This window comes from Ascidiella aspersa, chromosome 2 (assembly GCF_963924565.1).
Source record: "Ascidiella aspersa chromosome 2, kaAscAspe10.2, whole genome shotgun sequence".
In the NCBI taxonomy this organism is placed as follows: domain Eukaryota; kingdom Metazoa; phylum Chordata; class Ascidiacea; order Phlebobranchia; family Ascidiidae; genus Ascidiella; species Ascidiella aspersa.
In genome coordinates, this window is record NC_139448.1 from 29,306,052 (window position 1) to 29,325,713 (window position 19,662).

Here is a 19,662-nt window from a genome sequence, read left to right on the forward strand (position 1 = left end):
CATTACAAGAATAGTATCCGAAAATTCCAAAGCAAAAACTTTTATGTGCACTCACGGCATGATATGTGTGCGATTTTGAACACACAGTGCACTGGGATGTCCTCAAGCACTCACTTTCTGCTGAGGTATTTCCAACTAAATGATTTGGCGTTGTCCCTCTGCTAGCATCTTAAGAAAAATAGGCGAAAAAGACAATTTTTAACTTTTGAATGCAAAATAACACTGTTATAGAAAGCCTAAAATTGCTTTTGGCTTAGTTATTCTCATAGTATTTATTGGAAAAGTTGTTTGTGGTATGTTGTGTATAAGGCAGAGAAAACGATGACATTTGTAGAATTTGTTTTTACAAGTTGCCAAACCTTTTTAACATCATTTGACAAAAAACGGTGTTTTGGAATACATTATCATACCTCGTTTAGGAAGCAGCCTTCTTTTCCTTTTTGGCCTTTGAACGATGGGTCGTGGCACTATGAATGGTCTCAGCGGTAAAAAGCAGATCATTGTCACCGGGTTGATCTGTCTTGGGCTGCTCCTCGTAACTGTCACTTCACCTTTTGTTTTCATGTCGTAAAGAAATATCTGTGCACAAAAGGAGACCAAAAAGGAAGGATTACCCCTGGTAAAAAAAAACATGTACAGATTTTGACGAAGCTGTACAAAACAAAAAAATAAGGTTTTAAACACTTTCAGACCACAAGTAAAATGACAACATATTTAATTTTCTTAACTATATACAATTTTGAAATCAGGTTTTGAAATAAAAAATCACACATAGATAGGTTTAAGAACTACTTTGGAAAAAAAATAGTCACATTATTCACCAACACTATGCATTCATGGTGTTGTAGGCGTACAGAAAACACCCACAAAGCAGCAGTTAGTTGAATCAAGTGACCTTAAATGTAGCACAACGAGGCACAACAAGAGGCAGTTTACGGGGCGCGAATACACTAATTAAACGACTCCCTAAAGTGTGTTCAGTACCATTTTTGCACAAAGTTATACCAAACTTAGCTCAGTGTTGCTCAGCCTTTTATGGCTAGCGGTACCCTTCAGAAATAATAAATAGGTGGCGGCACCCCTATAAGATGTTTCTGAAGGTAATTCACTACAATGTCACAATAAACGGAACTGCAACAATACACATCAACTCTACACAACATATAAAGTTATATTTGGATTTATTCCACTGTAATCTTACACAAAAAGTTGTAATAATTTGAGCAAATATCAGATTCTTAAATATTCCCAAATATGCCGCGGCACTATTGAGGATTAGAAATGACACCCGGTTGAGAACCACTGACTTAGCTAACAACTTTCAATAGCTCAATCAAGGTGTTGGATTAAGAGTGTTCTAATGGTATTTTTTTTAACAAGTAATCTTCATTAGGAATAGGCAGATAACACTAATTTAATATCCAATAATTGTGTTGCTTCAAAACTCACCTCTGAAAAGCGAAGTTGCTGTTTAAGATCTCTGGTTTCAAGGTCATCACCAAAACATAAATCAAGTGAAAAGCTATCGAATTTAGGATCTGGAGGTTCAATATCTCCAAGGTCTTCATCAAGTTCACACAATCTTGTTTTGTTACGTCCCTCCATGAACTACATAGTGCAAGCACAGTGAGTGTAAATATGGTGGTGTGTTAAAAGAAACCGTAGATTTGACAAAAGTTAATTCATCTACACAACTGCATCCTAATTTATCGGTTACAAAAATCTAAATATGGATTAAAACCTTCAATTCAGGGGTGGCCATCATGCGGCTCGGCTTTGTAACCAGTTTTATGCGTCTCTTGACTCGTGTTGTATTTCATTTTCGACTCGTGTTGTTTGTAAGTCAAATTTGGTTAATTTGTCTCCAATTTACTTTGTCACTGACTTTTGCAAGCCTCCCACTGAAGAATGTCATACCTGACCCGCTAAGTACTATAACGCACATGACAGTAATGTCTGGTAAAAAAAAGTTCATTTTGGTGTTTTACATTCAAAACAAATCTGGATGAGCAAAAATACAGTCTGTGCAGGTCAGTAAGAACCAGCATTTGTTTAGTTATTTCTGCCCATGCCTAAGGTGCGACTCTATGCGGTTAACACAGCACAAATGTGGCTTTTGGCCGCTGACTGGTTGGCCACCCCAACTTTATTTTTAAATAACAACTTATTGCTTGATATTAACTGAATTACAAACAGTACATAAAATCTATTCTAAACATTACGTATTTAATGTGCATCACAAATATTCACTTACTACTTGTATTTTTATAAAAACAAAAAAATTCTACCAGCCTTATAAACAGCAATTCTTGGGCATTTTACTCGCTTCATTGCAGCAAATTTTAGCAAAACATCAACTGATTTGAAAAGAGATACTCCGTCACTACATTTCCCAAGAGTTTGATCAGGACTGCACAATATAAACTGGGTTTGTAAACAAATATGTTCCGAGGCTAGAAGCAATACAACTCAAAACTTTAAAATGTTACAATTATGAAATGTTGCCTAAAAAAAACAAAATACTTAAGTTTTCTGTAGTTTCTTTAAAAATTTACTGCAAAACTTGAACAAAAAAACAATATCAAAACACAAATGTGAAAAACGTCTTAAATCAAACCTACCATGACTTTGACATCTGCAGTGTTATGATAAAGTCATGATTGAGCACTGGAACATAGGAGTTTATTCCATAAGTTGCTGGAAACAGAAGAAATCCGAGACTTTCTGTAATACTGTGACCCTGCAAAAGCAGTGTAAAGCGACAACATATTAGTTGAATATCACAACCAAGCTCCGTATTTGTTTTGGTATAACCTTAAAAGTTTTAATAAATAATGAGTAATCTGTCAACAAATTTATTAATATTCATTTTAAGCTGTTGTTTCACATTTACAGAAAAATAATCAGTCTTATGACAAATAAAGTGATGTTTTGACACTTAGAATGTAAAGGCAAAATATTGTATGTCTAATCAGACCCAATCTTTCAATCTTACCCATGTCATTATCAAGTAGTTGGTTGTCAAAAACCAAAGGATGAAACCAAAGGACAAGACACTCTATTTATGTAAATAACATTTTAGGCTGTAAATTCTTTAAACCTAAAAAAACTTTTTGCAACCCTTCAAGTTAAATAGTGATAAATAAAAAATTCCTTGTTATTGGCCTTTGCATACTTTAGGGCAGGGGTCCAACAAGCGGCACACATGCCAAATGTGGCACGCTACCTATTAACAAATGGCATGCAAGCCCCCCAAAAACACTAAAATTGTTATTTAGCCAATTGTCCAAAAATATACAATTTGTTCTTCAGTCAATTGTCAAAAAATACTAAATTCGTTATACAGCCAATTGCCATTGTTTGTTCACAATATAAATCAATGCGGCAATTATGACAACCAACAATTACATCTGATAATATAACATTGTACTGTAGTGAAGGGTGGAGGCTAGCATTAACATAGCTTGGTGTGAAGTTACAATAGTTAGCTCACCGACGGACACTTAGATGCAGTAATGCGCGTTTCTACTACGCAGTGTTTCAAGTTTAAATGAACCTTTTGGATTTTAGTAAAAAGGCGTTTTTATGATTAAAAAGAATTGGTTCGGTTACGAAACTTTGGCACGGCAAGGAGTTATAACATAAAAATTGGCACGTCGGCATGTTCGAGTTGGACACCCCTGCTTTGGGGAGTAGTAACGTGTTATTCAGGCAGATTGGAAAGTTTAAAAATCCTTATAGCAGTTGCACACTTAGGCGTAGCAATTGCCAAACATTTGGGGCGCTTACAGTTGCACAGATTTTAGATAAAATGCTATTAGGCTGCCTAACATTTCCCTGCCCAATATCCAAAGTTTCCAATTTGGCTAATCATTTGTAGATCATGCTTAGCATTATTTTACCATTTGCATAAAACTCATACACTACCAGTTTCTGACGATTTACAATATGTGAGCTTTTTTGTTATAAACATTCCATATACACTAACATTGTTTTGCATGTCCTCTCTTTTTTCCTTGTACACTGGATGTTCGAGATACTGGTAGGGATGCATGAAGCACATTTTCCAGCTGTGCTCAATTTTGTATTCCGAGTCGAGGAACATTGACTTCATGCATTTTATGATGTCCTCCTCAGAGTTAAACTTGTCATGGTCATGAATGTGAAACATCACAATTTTTTGGAACACAGTTTTTCAAAACATGGTACTGCAAAAAAACATTAGCTAAAATTAAACAATTAAATATTATACTTCTAAACTATAAGTTTTTATATTACAGCAAAAACATTAAAACTTAAAAAAAACAGATCTTGTTAAAATTGACTATTTTTACATGTTTAAAAATGCCTGAAAGCTGCAATGATAAAATTATCTTACAACGAAACTACTATATATTTTACTTAGAAAAAACTTTTTTTAGGTTACATTTAACATGAGTGAAACAACATTGCTTTATAAAAACACCAAAGACCAAACCACCATTTTGCTACAAAATGGTTTACAGGAATTAGGTTCACACTTTTGACTTTTAGGGCCTTGCATCTCATGTAGTACAACGAGATAAATCATTGAAATATCTTTGACTCAAATTTAAAAAATGTATTGTATATTTTAAAGAAGCAATTTGTGTAATAGTTCAGTGTGTATGTGTAATATATAAGTTTCTGTTAAAGAAATATAGGCACGGTATTTTGCTTCATTCATTAATAGTTTCTAATGACTAAAGTCTCACCATTTTTAAATTACTATAGACTTGACTTCTTTTTGACAATGACTGGACTTTGACTTAATTCATCATTGCACTTTACTTCATTTGGAATTCGGGTGTTTATTTAAATATTACCTTGGTAAAATTAGGTTGTTTATCTCAATATTTGCAAATCAATCATTGTTTGCTGTCGTTTTGTCATTTGTTTGTTTTCGTTTCATTTTTGTTACTTGCTAATAGAATATAACTTAAAACATACCATAACACTTGCACAGTGATTTCGATTTTTATAGTTATTCAAATGGCTTGGCTTGGGATCAAAGTTACTTTGCAAATTTATAATCAGAGTTATTTTAATGCGAGTTTTCAGATTTTCCGGTTTCCTTTGATAGCTGTACGCTTCGTTGTATAACGGTCTTGCAGTGCATGCTGTGAAGTTAAGTGTCGTAATTTTGTTAGCAATGCAACAGAAATGTATAGGTGAGATAATGCCAGAAAGCTATACAACCTAACGGCGCTTTTAAAACGATAAACAGTATCAAATTACCACGTGACTCAAATACCTGATGGAAAGTATATCGAATTCGCAGTTATTCCAAACTATTGATTTGAAATTGGTATGTTTTCAAAGCAAAACTTTTTGATTTTTGTCATATGAAATTAATTTGTAAATCTCAACAAATTTGCACATTGGACATTATAAATAAAATTAAAAATTAAATTAAGGGTATTTACCTAATTCAAAACTTCAAAACTTAATCATGATAATACGTCAAACCAAAAGTACCAAAAGTACCAAAAGCTAGCCAACACACTAGCTAAACGAAGAAATTTCAAAGGCAAAAAAAACATATTTAGCCTCATTTTTTTAGAAAAAAAATTTTACCACAACAATAAGAATGATCTATATTTACAAAATAAAAATTAAAAAATTAAAAATTAAAAAAAATATTAATATTCAAAATTAATATTCGCAACAATTTTTAATAAAAAATAATTTACGCAACTAGAGACCAACAAAATCGCATAGCGCTTGATAATACCTTTCCAACGATGCCACACATGACTCGGTGATAGTTGAGGCCATACGCTTTTATCGTCGATAACCGATCCTAAAATTCATAAGCGATCGCGGTAATTTTTAAACGCCCGTCACTCGATTTTAGGATCGGTTATCGACGATAAAAGCGTATGGCCTCAACTTTTACCGAGTCATGTGTGGCATCGTTGGAAAGGTATTATCAAGCGCTATGCGATTTTGTTGGTCTCTAGTTGCGTAAATTAATTTTTATTAAAAATTATTGCGAATATTAATTTTGAATATTAATATTTTTTTTAATTTTTAATTTTTTAATTTTTATTTTGTAAATATAGATCATTCTTATTGTTGTGGTAAAATTTTTTTTCTAAAAAAATGAGGTTAAATATGTTTTTTTTACCTTTGAAATTTCTTGGTTTAGCTAGTGTGTTGGCTAGCTTTTGGTACCAAAAGTGTATTGATAAGATTTTTAGTTTTTTGAAGATTGCCATAAAGTTTTATTTATTACTTTTTTTTTCACTTTCGCTATCCAAATTTCTTTAGTATTTTATTGTATGTTCGTAAATATAACAAAGTGTAATTCTTTCTTTGAAAGCCATAAATTGTTTGTTACTAAACCATTATAAAATACTCCGTATGTGCTGTAATTAACAGGGGATTTCTGTTTTTTGTTTCCATTGTTGTCTAAAAAAGGAAACTGCTATTTTGCATGCTTGGCAGCAATTTTCATGCAAGTAAAAAAAACATGAATACGACCTATATTAACACATTTTTGTTGCTTGCAAGTGTATATCCAATACATTCAGGTAGGCTGCTGTATTTCCTCCCCTTTATCAATATTATATGGGTACCATTTGATTTAAAATAGTTTCGCTTTTTAGTAAAATTAAGGTTTAAAAATAACAATTAACTTCATTAAGGCAATATCGGAAGTCTATCGTTTGTCCTAAGTTTGTACAATTCTAAAAAAAAATAAGCACTTTTGATCAGTGATATGTGACTGTGTGTATAGCAATTTACTATAACCAGTGCTTGTTTAGAATCCTATCACTTTTTCACAGTAACAAAAGGTTTGACCCACCTAAACCCAAACGTCAACCCAAATAATGGGCGCTCTCTTACTTATGTACGTGAAAATTAATAAAAAAAAACTTTCTTCAAATGCCGCATACCACAATGCATATTGTTTGGGTTAGGGTGCGGGTTAGCGTTTGGTTGAGGGTGGGTCAAGTTATTATTAATAATAAACATAATATTACTTGACCCACCCTCACCCAAACGCTAACCCTAACCCAAACAAAATGCGTTGTGGTATGCAGTATTATTTTGTTTTGTTTTTTGCATAACTTTTCACGTATATAAGTAAAAGAGCGCCAAATAATGTTAGTAATGCTATAAATCCCTGTAAGAAGTTGGCCAAGTATAACTATATTTATTCTCCCAATCTGCAATTTCAATTTTGACCACTGGTTTTGTTACTGTACCTAAAAAGTTATAGGATTTTAGGCCAAAGCCATACTACCAAGTTACTTTTAATAAACATTATTGTCAGGTATATTTTCTGACATTTGCAGTTAACCAGATTGAAAACTTTGGATTTTGTGCAGGAGAGATATTAATGCAGCTTAAAAATACATAGCTGTATTAAAGTTATTGCAAAAATATGCTTATCCTCTGTGAAGGCCAAACTTTCCAATTTTATATTACTATGCTTTACTTCATATATATTTTTAGTGGCTACCAAGCACCAGGATGACATTTATTTTCAAAAGGTTGTCCCAATTCCCATCCAATCTTCCAGCTACATTTCGTTCAACTATAGCACAGCATATTTGTTGAACATCACAGACTTTATTCCCATAACATCGGGTGTGCTGGTCAATATTCTTTGTGCCAAATCAAACATTCAAGTTGGTTTAACACCAGACTATTCTATTGATAGCTATGTAAATGGAACATCTCTTAGCTTATTTTTCCAAAGAAATAATTCCAGGCAAACCCATGGCCATGTTTATTTCAAACTGCTACAAAACTGTAGCCAAGAATTTTTTCAAGAGTGTCTTGTTACGGCAGAGCAATACATCGAAATGCAGCCGGTCCCTGGTGCATGCAACTTGGTTCACAGCTTGGATATCTATCCTATGTTAGATGTTGAAAGTTCTGACGGTCTAGTGTCCATCAATTTTTCCCCTGCTAATGTTGGTGTGAGAGTCGGCGAAACATATCCTGTTTGTGATTCTGAAACATCAGCGCGATTGCGTCTTGTCTATGATATTTATGTCCATTTTTTGGACAAACCTTTTTCTTTTACCTCCACTGCAAACAAACCATGCAACAGTTCCAATGCAGTGCCTGAAGATTTAATTTTTACCACTTATAATGATACACTGTTTGCCAATTTTGATGCGGATTATAAAATAGGCACCTTCTTGCACTCTGACAAAACCAGATACTTCCTGGCCACCTATCAATGTTCTGTGATGCTGACATATGTTGTTGTTCGTGATCCTAACTTACACTCAAGCGCAAGATACACCCCTACTTTTGTTAACAAGACTGTTCCTGTTGAACAAAATTTGCTCAAAGGAGCTTCAATATTTTCTGGAATAGTTGGTTTGTTTTTGTGTCTGTTTGGACATAGGTAAGTTTTTTATTTAATATGTTTATCAATATGGGGGAAAACACTATATTTTTGTAGGGTATTCACATTTGAGTTGATTGCTGCTGGCTGGATTCTTTTTCAACTGATATGTGTGTTTGTTTTGGAAGCTTTGGAGTTTCTGACATGGAGTGACCCAATCAGATACGGCGCAATGTCAGGTAACAGATTTTTAAAATATGATTTCTCTTTTGTTTGCATTGACTCTGTTTTTTATGTCAGTGCAGTTTTATCTTACAATAACAAAGTCTTTTCACAGGTGTTGGATTGTTTGGTGGATTTTTTGTTCTTTTTCTTTGGATCAACTGTGGAAGGGCAAGTTTGTTCAGTGTAGTTATTGGCCTTGCCGGCGGTTATATTTTTGCAAGTATTATCTTTCTTACTCCCCTGGTCAATCTTGCTTTCTTTACGTGAGTTCTAGTTAGCAACTTTTGTGCTAAAATTAAATGTAGTATTGACTTTAGACCAGTCCAACCTTTTTCAGTTTGTGACCCACTTTTTTTTTAGTGCAGTTTACAATGAGATATGACCAATCGAATAAATAAAAAATTTAATGAGAAAGTGAATACACATGCCATTTACTATTAATGCGAAACTGGAGCTTGCATATTGGATATTATCAGATATCACATCTAATTTTTACATATTTGTTACATTGGTACATGACTGTTATGTAATGTTAATGCAATAATTTCCAGTTCTATTAGAACACTTTAACATTTAGAAATGCTTTGTGACCCACCTGAAATAGGTCGCGACCCACTTGTTTGGGAAGCACTGCCTGGCAAAATAAGTCTTTCAAATGCTGTGCAGTAGTGGCTCTCAACAAGATACGTTTCTCGCACTAACAATTATATTAAAAGCAGTAGTTCCCAACCTTTTAATGTTTACAACACTCCAGTGTAATGTCACTTTAAACAACACAACTAACTCTACCGTGCAAGAAAAAATATTTGTTGCGCTCTAATCATACAGAAAAGTCGTATCAAGAAGCTTATCAAAAGGGCTAAATTTAGTATCCTAAAGAAAAACAAATACCCTTTGGCTTCCTTGAGCTTTAGAAATGTCACCCGAAGGTGCTGCGGCACCCTCATCGGGAATCACTGGATTAGTTAACTTGTACATATATTTAACCACATTTTTTACTTTTATGAACCTAGTTTATGTTTGATTACTACAAAACTTAACTGTCGGTACATTCTATTTTAAAAGCAAAAAAAAGTTAAATATGCATAACTTTCATATATGGTTAAAACTTAAAAAAAGTATTTTTTCTAGAAATCGCTCTATACTCATTCTTGCTCATGTATGTCTAACTGTCCTCTATGTACTTGCACTTACTGTGACAATCAAGCCACATCGAATGTGTGTCTGCTCTTCTGCACTTACTGGCTCGTACCTGGTAGTGGCTTCTATTGGATCAGGAGCTTTTCTGTGTTCTATTTTGGGCCAATTTCTCTTTACGATAATCAAGAAAATGGTCAAGAAGGAGTTCATTAACGCTGTCATTGTTTTTCCAATGTATCAGATAGGTAAGAGGATTGCCAAAAATAATAAAAGCCTATAATGTGTGTTGTTCAGCACTTTTTTTTCTTTTCGGGCTAAATATATCTGTAATATGTTACTTAACACAAAATGTATACAGTAAGCTGAACAGTTTTCAATAGTAATAAAAATGCAATATTTTGTAAATACATTTGTTTGGCAATGGAACTCACTTACGCTTAGTTTTTTATTTGTCCTTTAACTCTAAGGTTGTATTAATACATTTATTTTGCTTTTTACACAAAATATCAACAGTTAAGATATAACTTTAGTCGACTGTAATGTTAGCGCAAGTCCGGATTGCTTCATGTGGGTTTGATTCTTCACATTGATTTTGATATGAGACTTCATTGACCAATATTGTTTGCCCAAAATAACATTTATGAACTGCTATTGGCTTCCATCAAATATATATATATATATATATTTTATATATACATGTATATATGTATATATATATATATATACATGTATATATGTATATATGTTTTTGAAGATTGAACTGTCGTTCCTAAGAATATTAATACAACTCTATTTTTTTGAATAAATTTTATCAGATTTGTTTATACACGTTTATTTGCATAACAAGTTTTAAAAACTGTGGAGGTCACTTACAAGAGAACACTTAATATCTATGGTCCAGGACTGGCAAAAAATGTTGTCTGGTGACAAGCATTTTGAGCCCAAATCTCTCAGGTTTTTTCACGTCATTAGAGTTGAATGCTATATTCGCCTCCAGAATGTATAAACCTTTCCCTGTTTGGGCAATAATAAGTGCGTTTTGCCAAAATAGACTCCCCAAACCAGACAAAAACGTATAAATACCAGGTAGAAGTTACAAAAAGTAGTATTTGAGTAGATCCGCCTCCTGTATTTATACAAACCACTGTGTTATGAACCCAACAACAGGCCACTCCATGTACTCTGGCGTGGCAAAATTTCTCGACACGGTGATACCCTCGATAGGACCATTTAGTAAATGCTCCCCTGATTAATTTTGCTTTCTTTATGTAAGTCCTGGTTAGCAACGTTTGTGCCAGATATAAAATGAAATAAAGTATTGTCTTACCATGTTTAACTGAGAAATAGCAGTTACGATTTTCTTGGTAAATTTTTTTTAAGTCTGTCAAACGCTGTGCAGTAGTGGCACTCAAAAGAGGTCACGACACTAACAAAAACCGGAGAGGTTCTGGCACTAACAATTGTTAAAAGACGCCACTAACAATTTTTTAAAGCAGTTTGCACCAAAATATTTGTTGTACTCCAATCGTACAAATAAAAAAAACGTTAATAATAGCCCTCTATGGCAGGGGTCTGCAAATACGGGGTCGCGACCCCAATTTGGGTCGCGGGACCATTCAGTTTGTGTCGCGGGACCATTCAGTTTGGGTCGCGAAAGCCTTATTAATAGAGGCCTATATTTTGTGCTTGTTCATAGAGGCATTCTTTTCTAATTTGTTTCCGTTAGTACACTGAGTTGTATACAAGAGAGCCGTCCTACTTTGAGCGCGACTGAAATTGTCACGCGAAATATAATACACTAAGCCCCGTAAAAAGTCGTGAGTGTTCGTTCGATCCAGGTGATGGCAGAGAGCGCTTGCAATCCAACACTATTTTGGAAATTACCACACCAAACTGATCTGCTTGCCGCAATCAGGGTTTACCTCTTGGTACATGTTTTTAAAAAACCCTCTTTCATTTTTTTATCCGGTTCTGTAACCAAAGTGTCGTAAGCACGTTGTTTTCTTAAAATTAAAGTATGCAAATTTAAATCGAAAAAATATTTTTTTTGCTTAACGCGATATGTTATGAGGATTATTGTCTCAATACTTCTTAAAATTTTTCCTAACATAAACTGCTTAACCAGGTTATGCAGTTCTTCACGAACTTTAACGATATAAATAAGCTATATTATAAGACGCTTTACGCGAATCTTTATGTTTGCTAAAATATATTTTTTGTGTGGTCAAGCGTCGTCCTTTTTTCAAATGAAAAGTTTTAACAACTAAAATCAGATGCTGGCAATCTGGTTGCGTTTGGCGCATTGAGTTAGGCTGGACAAAGGTTAGTCAACGTCTTTGTGTTAAAATGTCGCCTTTTGGTTTTAAAGTCGTTACATCGTGTCTTAAAACAGGGGTCGGCAACCTTCGGCCCGCAGGCCGGATCCGGCCCTCCAGTGAAAATCATCCTGCCCGCAAACTCTTTAACAAACTGCACACATGGCCAGCACGCTGAATATTTTTAACTGTTTTAACTATACGAAATTGGACAACAATTTTCCCGGCGCGTATCAAATTTGACTTTGAATTACATTTGTCTTCTCAGACCAAAGGTGACGTGCGCATGACAACTATGAGTAGGAATATTTTCGTAGCATGAAACCCTCTAAAATCTTTTTTTTTTCCAAATTAATTCGCTGATGTATTATTTAATGATAAACATTAACAAAAAGAGCATAAGAAATATGTTCGTATTTTATTTTGTGTGTGGCAAATGCGTCACGTCTCCTTTAAATTTAAAGGTTTGCCAATTTAAACATTTGTTTTCGCGCTACTCCCGTTACATTTTTAGTTAGGCGCGCCAAAAAATCATTACACACCTTGCCAGTAATTATTGCACTAAGAACGCAATAGCGGACGGGGAGTGAAGGGGTTATGACGGGGAATTGGTGGGCTGCAAGCCTGCAACCCATATTGGTTGCTAAATCATATTTGTCATCCGAATGAGACATCAAAAGTAGTAAAACTCAAGGCTTCTTTTCAGTTGTGTTACAGAACCCTTTCTCTTTAAAAACGCATAACATATAGATCTGTCTTAATGAATAGAAACACAATAAATTACTGTGTTTTTTTAGCAAAGCTATTTTACTAAAAAAATTCGAAATATTTGGGTCGCGAGACCTCGGTACTAGCAATTTTGGGTCGCGCCAAAAAGTATTTGCGGACCCCTGCTCTATTGGACCATTGATTAAACCACCGAATTTGAAATGCGTCCGCGTGCTGTAAAGTTTGGGGGGGTACATATTAGGTTATGCATCATATTAGGTTATGAACTTATGCAGGCATGGCAGGAGGTGTAAAACTTTTTTTTTTAAATTACTCGCCTTTTTTGGCTGATTCTTCGGCCGACATGGTCGCCAGATTTCTGCCATACAACAAGAGCGGATTATCTGCACATTCCCCAGCAACTACAGTTTCATATCTTAAGACAACATAACCCCGGCCGCAACTACCTCACACGTTTTAAATCAACATCGCAATAGTTTATAACCCTGGCCGGTTACACGTTGTGTCGCAGACTACATTCTCATCGCACTGTGGGCGGTCCTATTCCTTATTGGCGTCTCGTCCCAGCACTTGCTCACCCGCAAAAGACCGCCGTTTCCCCTTACTCGTAAAGAGCGCGCCATATTGGAGGAGGAGCCCCTCATTCCGCGCGACGCCTACAGAATTAACACCGAGAACGGCGATGGTTCGTATTTTTGTGTACCGTTGTGTGTTTCGAAGCAGTTGAAGACCTTGCAAAAGTTGTCTAATACAGTGTCAATGTTTCTCAACCGCTGGTCCGCGTCAACATTCCTACCGGTCCGCCGACTACATTACAATTTGTCCATCAAATTTAGAACTTCGCCAGTTCCGTAATATGCAGCATCGTGACGTAACATAGAGTTAATAGTCTACTTTGGACTTTATTGTACGTCACAATGCTGCAAGTGTTGTGCCCAACTGTTTAAAAGGGACTCCAGCCATAAGACCGAGATAAGAACAACACTAACGTCAGAATAAAACAAAATTCGGAATAAGGCCAAAATAGGACTAATACCTAATGATATTGCTACCGTCTAAATCAGAATAAGTCATAAATCCGTCGGAATAAGACCTAAATGGTCAGAATCAGGCCTAAACAACACTTTAACTAACCCCAAACCCTACCCCTAAGTACATCACTAACTCCCCTAATAATTTCAACACTAACCCATTTTCTAACCCCACCCATTACCCACCAATAACCCCAAACAGGACCAAAAATCCGTTGTCAAAACAGCGACGCCCTGACGGCGCCGGTCAGACTATGGCGTCCAAACTTTGGCACCAAAACGTCCGATGCCAGACAGATGGCCCCCGATCGTCCCATACCCTTTACCCACGGGTTCTGGCGTTATTATAGCCATTTAGGTCTTCTTCCGATGAATTTAGGACTTATTCCGATGAATTTAGGTCTTATTCCGATGAATTTAGGACTAATTCCGACAAATTTAGGCTTTATTCCGATGAATTTAGGCCTTATTCCGATGAATTTAGGACTAATTCCGACGAATTTAGGCTTTATTCCGATGAATTTAGGCCTTATTCTGATGAATTTAGACCTTATTCTGATGAATTTAGACCTTATTCTGACAGATTTAGGTCTTATTCAGACGATTTTGATCTTATGCTGTACGGGATATTACTGCGTATTTGACTGTATTGTGTTGTTGGTCTTAATACTATGGTTTTATAGATTATTCTGCTTTAGGTATTTTTGCTTTTTAGGTCTTTTTGTGTGTTCCCGTTTAAAAGTAGGCTACAACTCGTTTAGGTATTACACTTTAAGTAAAGTGGTATGTGAATGCTAAAAAAGAGTTTTAGTTGCATACTTTTGTCGTAATTACATTTTGGGTTGATTTTGTTTTTGTGAAGGTCTACCGGTCCACAAATTTTATTTTTAACTTTTTTACCGGTCCGTAAGCTAAAAATGTTGAGAACCACTGGCCAATACAAAATATCATCTGATGCCGGTGTATACCAGTTTACTTATTTCCTTTGGGTCTCTTTTTAAGTGTTACTAAACGCCTCCATATCGTGACTGGCGGATCAATTAGCACTTGACTGTGTTTAATCTCGAAAAACGGGTAGAACAAAATAATTGAACTTTAAAATCCTTAAGTCAGATTTTCCAATGTCGAAAATCACATTGCAACATGATTGTACATCTGTTGCTTAAAAGGTTTAAATTAAAATATGAACGCCGTCTTAACGGTCATTGCTAAAAATTGTGTGGCAAACAAAAAGAGAATCCAAACGTAATCATGCCGCACTTTGCCAAAAAAATGCTGCCTTAAAAAAGTCCTGCATATGTTGTGTAGCAAATATCTAACGTGTCAATATTATACAAAACAAAAAGTTTGCATAAAGACGTTTGTTTCATAACTGTTTAAACAGGAAGACCTTTACTGTAAAAATTTTAAAAGTGCATAAGAAGAGTACAAGACTAAGACACAAAAAATATCTGAATAAAACAGCAGTTCAACGAAACTTAGGTTTCGCTTACTAAAATGTTTGACCGCAGACCTCGAAAGTCACTCAAGCGTGCGATCGAGCCTCACGAGCGTCAACTATGAAGGTGACGTCAGTGACGATCCGCCCGATTACGCAGCAGTAATGAATGAAGACCGACTAGTGTCGCGTTTGCTGAGTCACTGATTTGTGGTTTGATCTTTTTTTGCCATGTTTTTTTCGTGTCCAAATCGTGATTATGGATTGTAAGAAACGCCTCTTTGTCGTTTCCACCCGATCCGTTAGAAATCAGTGCATTTCTAAGCAAAAAGGTCTACGACAATCAGGGCATCCAATGGCAGAAAAGTCTAGACTTTTAGACCTTGAGGTCCTGGCAATGCACTGATTTGGACCTTTAGGTAAACTCCCGGCGTAGATAAACTAAAAATATTCATTAAAAGATTCAGAAAAGATAACAAAAAGTATGAGATAGGATTAATAACACTTGACCCACCTAAACCCTAACGCTAACCCGAATCCTAACCCAAATAATGTGCGTTATTTTAATAATTCTTTAAATGCTGTGGAAAAAAGCCCAAACTCGGATGGGCATAAGATGGTTCTCGTCCATTGTATTTAAGATTATTACGTCACAAATTGAGGTATTGGGGCCTGAAGCGTTATAATTATTAAATTATCGCACATTATTTGGGTTAGGGCGCTGGTTAGCGTTTGGGTTTGGTTGGGTCAAGTATTGTTAAACTTAATCTTCTTATGCACATTTGGTAATGCAAATTAGTGCATTGTCGAAGACCTAAAAGTCGGACTTTTTGATCCTTTGAATGCACTGATTGTCGTAGACCTTTTTGCTTAGAACTGCACTGATTTCTGACGGATGGGGTGTCGTTTCAATACTGTTTTTCACTTGTATATTTTTTATTAAATACATATTTACCTGTTACCTTTCGATTATGTATTGAATTTTCCAATAATTTATGTTTTTTTTTTAATCTTTTGGAATGAAATTGACACATGCCTGTTAGTTTTTCCATAACTTAAATCGTTACTATACATTGACTTTTCAAGAAAAGTTATGTGTTATTCATTTTTTGAAATAAAAATTGTTATATGCCTGTTACTGTTCCCATAGCTTAAAATTGTGATTGTACGTTGAATTTTCAAGTACAGTTATGTGTTTTTGTTATTATTTTGGAATGAAAGTGTTATATGCCTGTTACTTTTCTCATATCTTGAAATCGTAAACGTGTATTGAATTGCCAAGCAAAGTTATGTGTCTTTTAGACTTTTGGAATGAAATTGTGATATTCCGGTTAGTTTTTCCACAACCTAAATTGTGGTTATGCATTGTATTTTTTAGTTAAGTGATATGTTTTTTATATTTTGGAATGAAACTGTTACATGCCTGTTACTTTCCCATAGCTTAAAAACGTGATTGTGCATTGAATGTTCAAGTAAAGTGATGTGTTTTTTGTTTTTGCAATGAAATTCTTATATTTTTGTTGCTTTTTCTTTAAGTCTAAATCATGGATGTCCAATCCATGGGTCGCGTTACTTTTCTAACAGCTAAAAAGCATGATTATGTACCGGTATTGAATTTTCAAGGAAAGTTATGTATTTTTAGACTTTTGGAATGAAATTGTGATATGCCTGTTAGTTTTTCCACAACTTAAATCGTGATTATGCATTGGATTTTCAATTAAATTTATGTGTTTTTTATTATTTTGGAATGAAACTGTTATATGCCTGTTACTTTTCCTATAGCTTGAAATCGTGATTGTCCACTGAATTAACAAGTAAAGTGATGTGCATGTCAGTCTTTTACAATGAACTTATTGTATTCTTGTAGCTTTTTCTGTAGTTCTAAATCTGGGATGTCCAAACCGTGGGTCGCGTTGTGGCCCATTTACGGTTTAGGTGGGGCTCACCACTTGTTCTCACTTTAAATAGTGTTAATAGAAAAATGGATACAATATTATTAAAAAATCCATTTATGTACAGGGTTGTCACAAAGCCTTTGAATGTTAATAGTCTTTTAATTGGTTTACCTAATAAATGACTTTTTTTAATGTGGTGACCATGACATTCATACTGTTTTTTGTTTTCGAATTATATCCAAAATTTGTCGACCGTATTTTCATAAAATTGTGTGGCAACCCTGTATGTAGCCATTTTTTATGATTCAATGGCGTCTGCGGCCTATTAAAATGTTTAAAGTGGTATTTCAGCCTATTATAATAAAATGTTGGACATCCGTAATTCTATATCGTGATACTCCATTGGATCGTGAAGCAATATAACTTTGTGTAACATATCCTTTTACGTGACTTTTGTAATATAAGCCTTATAATACTGTTATCTTTTCTGTATTGTTGAATTTTGAAAAAGAACCTGTGTCATTGAACCGCCTTTGCATGTTAAAGGCTGCATATTATGCATGTTCGATGAATGTCACATGGATTTACTTGTATATGATAGCGTTTCGTTTTGCAACATTTTGTAAAAATGCAATTTAGCGCTGTTAAAACACACGCCATGCAATAAATACTACAAATTGAAAACGTCAAATGATTAGCTTGAAAGGAAGCACCCAATAGGAAAAACTAAAAATGTTTTAACGAATATTTCAGCTATTGGTGAACTATTATTTTAGTATATTAATTAAAAAATGTTGTCAACACACAGCGAAACAGCTGTATTACAAAACAATGGACTAGCTAGTTATTTTAACGTTTTGTGTTCGGTGCGAAAACAAATTGAAAATTTTTAAACCATGCAAATCATATTGTTTTATTTTAAGTCATCTTTAAATGTTGCATCATAAATATGAGGACAATAAATTATGTTTAAACATTTTGGTTGTGAGTTTCTGTCACGCTTTATGTAAACTGAAACGAATAGTTAAGGAAATAGTTCGTAATTCTTGAAAAAAAATTAATAATTTTTTTCCGGAAGAACAATTAAAACAATAAAGGGAAGCAACAGTATATTCAATAAAATATTATTATCCAAACCACTATAATTCCATTGTAAGCTGAAGCAAATCATATAAGCAAACTATAACTTGTGGCAAGCGTGTACAACCGAAAATCATTAAACGCCTTAACAAAAAGATGTTTTTTGCGAGCCGCGTGGACTATTGTAACGTAATATTCGCTGCTACTTAGGGGAACATAATGAAACTGAAACCAACTGTCAAAAACAGTGGTTTCCAACCGGGGCCCCACAGGGTCTATCGACATATTTTGGGGTGCCCATGAGCCAGCGTAGTAAACAAGTCTTTTGAAATGAATCCCAGTTGAGTCAATTGTAAAAAAACATGAGAACAAGTCAAATCCTTTACAAAAAAACAGTCAAGCATAGGCTAGCAGCCCAAATCCTTAGAGCAAGATAATTCCAAGTCAAATCATTGACATAAATATAAAATGTTAAACTTTGGAAATTGGTAAAATCGTCCAATTATGAGCAGTAACTCAAATAAAAAATAAAGTTTATTTAAAAAACACTTAATTTTAAACCTATAGTCACTTGAACGACTTAAATCCACGTAAAGTCAGTTAAAAACAATGACTAAAATAGACTTAAGTCAAATCATCGACTAAAGGCATTAAAACACAGCCTTAAGCTTTGTGTAGGTGAGATCACTGCAAAGCTGTAAAAATCAATTACCCGCCACGTCCTTGGCTTTGTATGTGAAAGACTCCAAATTTGGTGCAATTCTAAAACTATGCTTTTGGACATTATAACTGCCTGTTGTTAATTCTCGCGTGACTTATTTTTGCCCATTTTAACTGAGGTGGCCACCCCTGGGACTCCAGCTATAAGACCGAAATAAGAACTACGTCAAGTCGGAATAAAACACACCGAGTTAGTTTTTATACAGACGATTTCGATCTTATTCTGTACTGGATATTAGCCTACTGCGTATTTGGCTTTATTGCGTCGTTGGTCTTAATTTTAGGATTTTATACATTTTTCTGCTTTAGGTATTGTTGCTTTTTTGGTCTCGTTGTGTGTTTCCATTATACTATACACCATGAAAGAACGTTAGCTTAAGAAAAAACAATTTGTTTTGTCAAAAACAAATTAATTCTCACCCAGATGCCATGCCTCATTCCTTAACTTTTTTACACGAAAAACAGTTTTCCTGGAAAAAGAATTTGGTAAATGACTTGACTTGCACTTAGGTTATATATAGGCTATAGGTAATTTCAAAATATTTTAACCTACAGCCTCACTTCGCTACGCAATTTCTTAATTCTGTTTTGGAGGATTTAGTTTAATATACTTATATAAACAATGTTATTATTTAAATATAAAAAAATCTGATCAGCTATATTTAAATTGCTACTTTTGTCTCTCAAATATACCAATTTGAGCAATACATCTACTAAGTATTTGTTGAGCCATATGCGGCCAACAACTTTTGTGATTTGG

At 34.6% G+C, this 19,662-nt stretch overlaps 1 protein-coding gene across 1 annotated transcript; it reads left to right on the forward strand.

Moving 5' to 3' along the window:
* The first annotated feature begins 6,446 nt into the window (after positions 1 to 6,446).
* On the forward strand, positions 6,447 to 15,492 carry LOC146164748 (transmembrane 7 superfamily member 3-like). The gene is made up of 7 exons (XM_083380812.1): positions 6,447 to 6,554; positions 7,483 to 8,389; positions 8,447 to 8,568; positions 8,667 to 8,817; positions 9,686 to 9,939; positions 13,250 to 13,423; positions 15,281 to 15,492. The coding sequence occupies exons 1-7, from the start codon at positions 6,458 to 6,460 to the stop codon at positions 15,412 to 15,414; spliced, it is 1,839 nt and encodes a 612-aa protein (XP_083236938.1). The 5' UTR covers positions 6,447 to 6,457; the 3' UTR covers positions 15,415 to 15,492.
* Positions 15,493 to 19,662: the final 4,170 nt, after the last annotated feature.